The sequence below is a fragment of the Marmota marmota genome, unplaced genomic scaffold (assembly GCF_001458135.2).
Source record: "Marmota marmota marmota unplaced genomic scaffold, marMar, whole genome shotgun sequence".
Lineage (NCBI taxonomy): Eukaryota > Metazoa > Chordata > Mammalia > Rodentia > Sciuridae > Marmota > Marmota marmota.
This window is the reverse complement of record NW_026000242.1, coordinates 5,258,727-5,268,798: the sequence shown is the minus strand read 5'-3', so window position 1 is coordinate 5,268,798 and position 10,072 is coordinate 5,258,727. Positions and strand designations below refer to the sequence as shown.

General features: G+C 44.4%; 1 protein-coding gene across 1 annotated transcript; it reads left to right on the top strand.

Annotated features, from left to right (window-relative positions):
- The first annotated feature begins 1,575 nt into the window (after positions 1–1,575).
- On the top strand, positions 1,576–9,827 carry Foxr1 (forkhead box R1). Its single transcript, XM_015489659.2, has 6 exons — positions 1,576–1,750; positions 7,190–7,264; positions 7,368–7,615; positions 7,838–8,064; positions 9,090–9,328; positions 9,754–9,827. The coding sequence occupies exons 1-6, from the start codon at positions 1,690–1,692 to the stop codon at positions 9,786–9,788; spliced, it is 885 nt and encodes a 294-aa protein (XP_015345145.2). The 5' UTR covers positions 1,576–1,689; the 3' UTR covers positions 9,789–9,827.
- The last annotated feature ends 245 nt before the right edge of the window (positions 9,828–10,072 follow it).

Genomic DNA, 10,072 nt, shown 5'->3' with positions numbered 1-10,072 from the left:
TGTGTCTTTTGAAGCAATATAGCAAGAAACATTACCTCTGTGATATTCTTGTTTTTTAAAAAAAATGCAATTTAACTCTAATTATTAGGAAACACCAGCCAAATTAAAACTGAGCTGAGGGTCATTCTATCAATAAAATAAACAGCCTATGGTCTTCAAAAATGCCAACGATTGGCATGGAATGGTGGCACATTCCTGTAATCCCAACAACTTTAGAGGCTGAGGCAGGAGGATGGCAAGTTTAAGGCCAGCCTCGGCAACCTAGCAAGACCATCTCAAAATAAAAAATTAAAAGGACTGAGGATATAGCTCAGTGGTAAACACTCCTGGGTTCAATCCCTAGTACAAAAAAAAAAGTGAAGTTTACAAAAGATTACAAAGACTGAGACTCTGCTCTAGATTAAAGGTGACTAAAGAAAAAAAAAGAATAATAAAGGCAACCAAAGAGTCATGGATATTAAATGCAAGTGTCTGATCCTTAAGGGAATCCTAGGCCAGGACAAAAAATTACATGAAAGACTTGTTGGTGGAGCTGGGGATGTGGCTCAAGTAGTAGCAGGCTCGCCTAGCCAGTGTGAGGCACTGGGTTCGATTCTCAGCACCACATAAAAATAAAATAAAGATATTGTATCCACCTAAAACTGAAAAATAAATATTAAAAAAAAAGACTTGTTGGTTGGGGTGCTGGGGGTTAGGGCGTACTTTCCTAGCATGCACAAAGCCCTGAGTTCAATCCTCAGCACTGTAAGATAAATAAATAAATACATATGAAGAGAAAAACTTAAATGGATAAAATTTTTTTTTTGGATAAAATATTAATTGATGAATCTGGGTGAAAGTGTATACAAAATTTTTAATAGTATTCTTGAGATTTTTCTGTGATTTCAAAGTTATTAAAAACTATTTTAAAAAAATCAAATCACAATTCAATCTAATCCTATCTCCATCATCTACTACAAAATGCAATCTTGAATAAGCCGTAAATCCTGTGAAAACTTCTAGAAAGTAGCTATGAATACTATCATGGGATTATTACACTTTTTTATTTTTATTTTATTCATTTATTTTTTATTTTTATTTTTATTATTATTATTATTATTAATTAATTAATTTATTTATTTTTTGGTGCCAGGGATTGAACTCAGGGGCACTCGACAACTGACATCCCCAGCCCTATTTTGTATTTTATTTAGTGACAGGATCTCACTAAGTTGCTTAGCCTCTCGCTTTTGCTGAGACTGTCTTTGATCTCGTGATCCTCCTGCCTCAGCCTCCCGAGCTGGTGGGATTATAGGCGTGCGCCACCGCGCCCAGCTCATTATGACTTTTATATAAAATAAGTTTTATGTAAATATCGAGAGGATAAATGGTCCGGGCTACATTTCTTCTGGACCGCCTAATCCTCCCAGACCCCAACGTGCAAGGGTAGCGGGTTGAGCAAAGACTTCCTGGAGGCTAGCGGGTGGAGTGGAGGCGTCGAGCAGGGCTCTGCACACCTGGGCAGCCTCCCGCCTAAAGCCAGCGCAGCGCGGTATTTGAGGAAGTGCGCGAGGGCGAGCGTGGTGTCGCTCTTCTCTCCCACTCCGCGCCGCTCTGTGCCTCCTCTCCCTAAAAGTGGACCTCAAACTCCAAAATCTCGACTTCTGGGACAGCCTCCATGGCCAGGTCCCAGGACTGTTGGACTGGGACATGGGGAATGAGTCCTTTCTGGCCTTTACCACGGCGCACCTGCCCCTGACGGAGCAGAACCGTGAGTACCTCGTGAGGGCGGGGGATGGGAGAGCCCGCCGGGCTGGGTTGGGGCCGAGGACTGTCAGGCTTTGCGCCTTGCTCCAGGGCCCGGCACCCTCAGGCTTGGTTTCGGGTTCCGAGGCCCCCGTGCATGCTAAGTTCCCCCAGTGCCCATTTAGGGGCGCCATGCGGCAAGGGGACTGGGCTTCCGCCTGGACTGGAAACCCGCCCAGGGCAGCACTTGCACCCAAGGGACAACGCCTTCCAGCTCTTCCAGCTTTTGCATCCTAGGCCCCTCCCCAGCCTTTCTCCTTGGCCCACCATCCTTGCCATTTGTCGAACTGTACGCTTTACTTATTTTTATGTCTCTTTAAAAGAACTTGTAAATTATCATTTTGTTTATGGCTGTAACCTCACCTCTTAAGGGCGTTGCCTAGATCTAGAAGTGCCCAATATTTGTTGAATGGATGATTGACCATTGTGGTCTTACAATTTCTTTTCCTTCTTTGGACCTCAAAGTTGAGTTAATGTCATCCATGTATTCATGGTACCTTTTTGTCATCTGATGGAACAAGGTGCTTGGGTTAACTCTTGGTTTTCCCTCTTCAATCTCTACCTCCCACGTCCATCATCTCCTCCACACTGATGTACAAACCCTAGTCTATTTAAAATGTTTTGGTTCTGTTTTGTTTTGGTACTGGGAATTGGGCCCAGGGGCACTTTACCACTGAACTACATCCCCAGGCCTTTTTTTTTTTTTTTTTTTTGAAAAACAGTCTCATTAATTGCTGAGCATGGGCTTAAACTTGAGACCTTCCTGCCTCAGCCTCCCTGCCCATGCCTGGCCCCTCCCACCTTGTTTTCCAGAGCTCTTCCTGTTTCTTTTCTTTTCTTTTTTTTTTTATTAATTTTTTTATAGTAGATGGACACAATACCTTTTTATTTTATTTTTATGTGGCGCTGAGGATCAAACCCTGTGCCTCACATGTGCTAGGCAAGTGCTCTACCAACTGAACTACAGCCCCAGCCCCTCTTCCTGTTTCTAAATGCAATCTAATTTGATGCTTCTGGCTGTTGGGTAATATTCTCTCATTCATATATATTTCCTTTGACCTTCTAACTCTCCTTACATCCAAATTGCTTCCAGCACTTTGCCACCATAATTAAAGATAGTGAACATTCATATGTGTTCATTTATTCAAGAGTGTTAGAGTTGAGGATGTAGCTCAATGGTCCACCATTTGTCTAGCATGTATCAAGCCCTGGGTGCCGTATTTGCTCCCCCATGAGAGAGAGAGACTACTTAGGCCGTGACAGTAATCCAGACAACACATGATGGTAGATTGGACCAGGGTGGTGACAAAGAAGGTGGTGAGAGGTTAGGACTAACTAGATTTGCTGATGGATGGAATGTGTGGTATAAGAAAAATAAAAATTGGGAACTGGGAATGTAGTTCAGTGTTAGAGCACTTACTTAACAGGAATGAGGCCCAGGGTTAGATCCCCAGCACTGCAAATACAAAAAGGAAAAACCTAGACTCTTCAGAGCTCAGCAAGAGGCAAATGCCTGTAGTCCCAGCTGCTGGAGAGGCTGAGCCAGTCTGGGCAGAATAGCTCCTTCAGCTCAGGGGAAAAGAAATTGGTAGATTGGAAAGGAAGATTCCTGCCCCCACCCAGTACTGGGGATTGAATCTAGTGGTATCCTACTACTGAACTTCCCCAGCCCTTTTTTGTCCAGGCTGTCCTTGCTTGAATTTGTGATCCTCCTGCCTCATCTTCCCAAGTAGCTGGGATTGCAGGTATGCATAACCATACTCAGTTTAGAGTTGTCTTATACTGAGATGGGAAAGGTTTTTTGAGGAAACGTTTACGGAGGAAAATGAGGAGTTATGCTCTGGCCACGTTAGACGTCCCAGTGGAAATGAGTAGGCAGCCAGGTGCAGTGGCACATGCTTGTAATCTTAGCTACTTGGGAGGCTGAGACAGGAGGACTGCAAATTCAAGACCAGTCTGTTAACTTAGACCCTGTCTCAAAATAAAAAGAGCTGGGGGCTGGGGTTATGGCTCAAGAATAGAACGCTTGACTAGCATGTTCAAGGCGCTGGATTTGATCCTCAGCATCACATAAAAATAAATAAATAAAATCAAGGTATTGTGTCCCACTACAATTAAAATAAATAAAATAAAGTATTTTAAAATAAATAAAAAGAGCTGGGGATGTAGCTTCTTGGTAGAATGTTAGCATGCACAAGGCCCTGGGTTCAGAAAAGTTACATGACTCCCTTGCATGTAGGGGCAAGTCCCTGGCCTCTCTATGGCTTTGGAGCACTTGTTTGGGCAAACCACCACCCTGATTAAACCCGATTCTGCCAAACAAGTTCTCTGAAGCCATAGATGGATGGATTGGTGATGTCAGTGGGATCCTCGTTGTGGTTGAGAGGGAGTTAGCTGGAAAGACAAAAGATGGTGCATTTTTTAAAAAAATATATTTTTAATATCTTTATTTATTTTTATGTGGTGCTAAGGATCAAACCCAGTGCCTCACACGTGCAAAGCAAGCGTTCTACCACTGAGCCCCAGCCCCAGCCTGAGGTGGTACATTTTTATGGAGTACATAAATGAGTTTGTGGGAAGGTTGCAATTATTTTGTTAATTTAGATTTTGACTGAGGTACTTCTGAGATAGGGTTCAGTCAGGAGAGGTGATGTGCCCATAGACCCAGCTATGCAGTAGGCTGAGGCAGATAGATCACTTGAGCTCAAAGACTCAGGGCTCATAGGGAGCCTGGACACGTAGGGAGTGTCTGTCTATCTGTCTTTTCCAGTGCTCTGGTTGAATTCATGCCTCATGCATGTTAAGCAAGTGTTCTGTCACTGAGCTACATCTCTAGCCCTATTCTAGTCTTTTATGTCTAAAAAAAGTGATTACATTTTTCCCCTAAAGGTCTAGTCAATTCTTTTATGAGTTAACTCCTAGATTCTTTATAATTTTTGTTGTTATTATAAGCAGTACCTTTGTAAAATTATTTTCCATTTTTAATGCTGACATAAAGAAATATTATTGATTATTATGTTCTTACATGCAGCAAAGTTGCTGGGTTCTTAGTGGTTCTAATAACTTGTCTGTTAATATTATAATCTATATTAATTATTTTTTCTTCAAATAACAGTAGCTTTGCCTTTCCTTTCCAACTTTGTTTTGCTATTTTTTTCCTTTTTCTAGTAGTACTATGTTAAATATTAGCAATGTAGTGCACGTTCTTTTTTTTTTGTACCAGGAGTGCTTAACTATTAAGCCACATTCCCAGTCCTTTTTTTTGTATTTTATTTAGAGACAGGACCTCGCTAAGTTGCTGATGCTGGGGTTTTTTTAATTGATTAAAAAAAATGACAGCAGATTGTATTACAATTCTTATTACACATATATACCACAGTTTTTCATATCTCTGTTTGTATATAAAGTATGTTGACACCCAATTCATGTCTTCATACATGTATTTTGAATAATGATGTCCATCACATTCCACCATTCTTGCTAATCCCCTGCCCCCTCCCTTTTCCTCCCACCCGTCTTCCCTATCTAGAATTCATTTATTTCTCCCATGCTCCCCCTCCCTACCCGACTATGAGTCAGCCTCCTTATATCAGAGAAAACATTCAGCATTTGTTTTTTGGGATTGGCTAACTTCACTTAGCATTATCTTCTCCAACACCATCCATTTACCAGTAAATGCCGTGATTTTATTCTCTTTTATTGCTGAGTAAAATTCCATTGTGTATATATGTCACATTTTTTTTATACATTCATCCACTGAAGGGCTTCTAGGTTGGCTCCACAGTTTAGCTAATGTGAATAGTACTTCCGTAAATATTAATATGGTTGTGTCCCTGTAGTATGCTGTTTTTAAGTCCTTTGGGTATAGTCTGGGATAGCTGGGTCAAATAGTTATTCCATTCCCAAATTTCCAAGGAATCTCCATATTGCTTTCCATATTGGCTGCACCAATTTGCAGTCCCACTAGCAATGTATGAGTGTGCCTTTTTCCCCACATCCTCGCCAACACTTATTGTTGTTTGTCTTCATAATAGCTGCCATTGTGACTGGAGTGAGATGATATCTTAGAGTAGTTTTGATTTCCATTTCTCTAATTTCTAGAGATGCTGAGCATTTTTTCCATATATTTGTTCATTGGTTGTATATCCTCTTCTGAGAAGTGTCTGTTCAGGTCCTTGGCCCATTTGTTAATTGGGTTATTTGTTTTTTTTTTTGGTGCTTAGCTTTTTGAGTTCTTTATATACCCTAGAGATTAGTGCTCTATCTGATGTGTGAGGGGTAAAAATTTGCTCTCAGGATGTAGGCTGTCTGTTCACCTCACAGCCTGTTTCTTTTGCTGAGAAGAAACTTTTTAGTTTGATTCCATCCCATTTGTTGATTCTTTGTTTTAATTTTTGTGCTATAGGAGTCTTATTAAGGAGATTGGGGCCTAATCCCATATGATATGATGCTGGTTTTGAACTCATGATCTTCCTGCCTCAGCCTCCTGAGTTGCTGGGATTACAGTTGTGCACCATCATGCCCAGCAGTGTGCATCCTTTCTAATTACTGAGCTTTTCTATAAGTATATCATCATTTCCAAAATGAAAACCCAGATTTGTCTGAAATATGATGACATTCATGGGAACAGCAAGGAACGCAAAATAGTTTCTGCCCTGAACGTCTGGTTGGATGGTGGTACCTTTTGCTGAGACAAGAAATATAGGAGAAAGAGCAAGAAAATGGAATTCAGGGGCTGGGGATGTAGCTCACTGGTAGAACACTTGCTTAACATGTGCCAGGTCCTGGGTTCTATCCCTAGGACTGCAAAAATAAATAAATAAATAAATAAAGGAATTCAGTTTTAGAAATGTTGTGCTTGCTATGCACACAGACTACTCAAGTAAAGATATCCAATAGGAAGTCCTATTTAAGGATTAGCAGAGAAATCTGGACTACAGGTAAAGATTGGGGAGCCCTATATTTATAGATGATTGGCTGAAACCATGGCATGAGATCATTTGGGGACAATATATGTGAAGAAAAGAATGCAGAAGGAGTAGGGCGTGGGGTGCCTGCCTGGATTCCCAGAGACTCAGGAGACTCAAGCAGGAGGATCACAAGTGCCTCTGCAATTTAGTAAGACCCTGTCTCAAAATAAAAAACAAAAAGGGGAAGGGATGTAGCTAAGTGGTAAAGTGCCCTGAGTTCAATTCCCAGTACCAAAAAAACAAAAGACAAAAAAACAAAAGTGAGGTGGTTAGAAGTTCAGAAATGAAGGGAAAACCAGTCGAATATAGTGGTCTAACATTTCCTTCCCCAGGGAGGGTCCACAACCTTTTCCCAAGAGACCTTCAAAGCTCAAGATCCTGGAGTCACAATGGAAATACTAGAACATTTTGATTCTCTTCCATCTTTTCTTCAGTTGCCAGATACAAACTTCGAATAGTTGAACCGCCAAAACTACCTTTGGAAAAAAAACCCAATGCGGATGAAGACGGTGAGTGGTGGGTTCTCTGACTTGGCTCCACGTCCTGGGCTAGATACCAGGGACACCCAAAGCCAGTGAACTGTGGCACACAGTCTCCCTTTGCTCTGCACAGGTCCAGATATTGAGCCCAACCTGTGGATGTGGGTGAACCCCAATGTGGTGTATCCCCCCGGCAAGCTGGAGGTTACAGAATCTAAGAAAGGAGAGGATCTGATGAGCGAGCCCCCATCCCCTCAGGCACCCCCAAAGGAGGAGGATGCCAGCTACTCAGAGGTCGCCAGGGCAGAGTCATCGCTGCATTCCTCCAGTGAGCAGTCTCCGCCCCGGAAGCAGTTCGCTTCTTCCCCCAGCAACTGGGAGGTATGGCTTCCTGGGGCTGTGAGCCAGCCTTGGGCATAGGCAGGGTGGGCTCAGGGATGAAGTGTCACTGTTTGGTTTTCTTAGGGACAGCCAAAGGTTAATGGGTTCAGAAGAGACTAGCACCCTTGGGTTGGGGACAAGCCCAGATGGTGGTCCTAGACTGCTGCACCCTGGAGTTGAGGCCAAGGAGTCAGGACCAGTTCCTACTCTGTGCTCCTCTAGCTCCCAGAAGAGGAGGAGGCTAAGGACCAGGATGACAGCTCCTCTGTGGCTCTCCCGTCCCCTCACACAAGGGCCCCCCTCCAGAGTCGGAGGCTTCGGCAAGCCATCAGCCCGGAGGGGAGGCTCTGGTCCCGGCCCCCTCTCAATTACTTCCACCTAATTGCCCTGGCACTAAGAAACAGTCCCCCCTGTGGCCTCAACGTGCAGCAGATCTACAGTTTCACTCGGTATGTGTGGGGGGGCGGGGGGGCCCTGTGAGGAGGGGGAAGGGAGGGGTCAGGGCCCTGGTTCTGGGCTTGCTGACTCAGTTTCCTCATCTGGGTCTGAGGATGAGTGCCTTCCCAGTCCTCTTTTCCCAGGTGAATACCTGCCACCCATGTGCAAGGACATAATCACTCCTACCCTCTTTCAGGTCTAAAAAAACTCTAGCCTTTTGTGTCTTGGTTCTCCTTTAAAACATAGACTCACTTGGTTCTACTAACAGTTTCTACCTACTGCCTCTCAAGATTAGCCAGCATAAAACTTGGTTTCCCCAGCCATGCTAATCCTAATGACCTTCCTGCCTAACACAAGTTCCTGTGCCCTCAGGGGTCAGGAGAGCCCAATTGAGAAGGGATTTGCATTTAGTAGCATGTGTGCATGCGATTAAACCTGGGGCCTCCAACATGCTTTACCATTGAACCACACTTCCAGCTCTGCATTCAACTTTTTTCCTCCCTTTTTATTTATTTATTTATTTATTTATTTATTTATTTATTGAGATAGGGTCTCACTAAGTTCCTTAGGGCCTCAGTAAGTAACTGAGGCTGGCTTTGAACTTGTGATCCTCCTGCCTCAGCCACCTGAGTTGCTGGGATTACAGGTGTGCACAGGTACACATGTGTCTGAGGGAGTTTCTTGGGCCCTTTCCCAGTATTAGAAGAGCCTAATGTCTCCATATTAATCCTGGAATCGATATATCCCTTTGACCAGGGGCCTGGTTCTGCTTTGTCCCTGCTTTGTCAACATCCTAAGCCCTAAGGGAGAGGGGGGAAAAAGAACCTGGGGTTAAGAGGCTCAAAAGAGGGGGCTCCTCATAAGCAATGAATCAGGTGGAGGCTTTGCCACATGTTCAGGCAGCAAAGGCTTGCTGGCCATTATCCACCTTGTGAAGAGCTGAGGCTCGAGGGGCCCCTGTGGGGAGAGCCAGCTGGAGAGTAGGACCTCCCCCAAAGAAACCATGACTTTCCTTATCTTTCCTCCCTGTCCACAGACAACACTTCCCCTTTTTCCGGACGGCTCCAGAAGGCTGGAAGAATACTGTCCGTCACAATCTCTGTTTTCGAGACAGCTTTGAGAAAGTGCCGGTCAGTATGCAGGGTGAGGCCAGCACCCGGCCTCGATCCTGCCTCTGGAAGTTGACTGAGGAGGGACACCGCCGCTTTGCAGAGGAGGCCCGTGCCTTGGCTTCCACTCGGCTGGAAAGTATCCAACAGTGCATGAGCCAGCCAGGTGTGAAGCCTTGTCATGTGTGGGCCCAAGGGGAGACCCGAGGAACCTGACCCCAAGGCTGAGTTTGCAGCCTGGGTCACACTCTGGGGGGCATCTTCTGTAGGGATCAGGGAAAATAGCAGTTGTCTGAGACCCTCTGGTGATGCTTTTCTGAAGAGAGACCTCTCCTCAGGAGTGTAGGACTTGATGTACACAGTCCATGGGGTGCATTGGCCCCACTTTCTGGGAAAATGGTATCACACAGTGGAGCAGGAGTGACGTGCCTAGGAGACTTTCACTTTTCCTGGGGAAATTCAGGGAGGCCTCAGAAAAGGCAGCATTTGAGCCTTGAGAAGGAGTAGGTGGCTCGCTGCGAGACAGCAGTCCAGACTCGGAACAGCAGTTACAAAGTGCAAATTTCTCTGAACTCTCTCCTTTTCTTACAGATGTGATGCCCTTTCTCTTTGACCTTGAACTCTAAGAAGCAAGAGTCAGCCATGCTCTATTAAAGTTTCTTTCAGCAGTCATATGTGTCTGTGTGGTATCTGAGGATGGGGATCAGGGTAGGAGTGGAGTTCATCCCCAAGAATGAAAATGGAGCACCCTCCGAGCTGGTACGGCTGCCCTGGTATGCAGGTGCTCAGTGGGCAGCATATGGAGAAGGAAAATACTCAACCCTCTTCAGGATCCTGGAGCTGTTTCCATTTTTCTGTGTTAGGAAGATTATGTTGGGAGATGCTCTTGTAGCAGCCAGCTCTGGAAGTA

What these genes read in the sequence shown, in the direction of transcription:
- Foxr1 (XM_015489659.2), top strand. Translation starts at nt 1,690, where the DNA reads ATGGGGAATGAGTCCTTTCTGGCCTTTACCACGGCGCACCTGCCCCTG. An exon ending in ACCCAATGCGGATGAAGACG is followed by an intron (nt 7,265 to 7,367) that starts GTGAGTGGTGGG and finishes TGCTCTGCACAG; the next exon opens with GTCCAGATATTGAGCCCAAC. An exon ending in CTTCCCCCAGCAACTGGGAG is followed by an intron (nt 7,616 to 7,837) that starts GTATGGCTTCCT and finishes GTGCTCCTCTAG; the next exon opens with CTCCCAGAAGAGGAGGAGGC.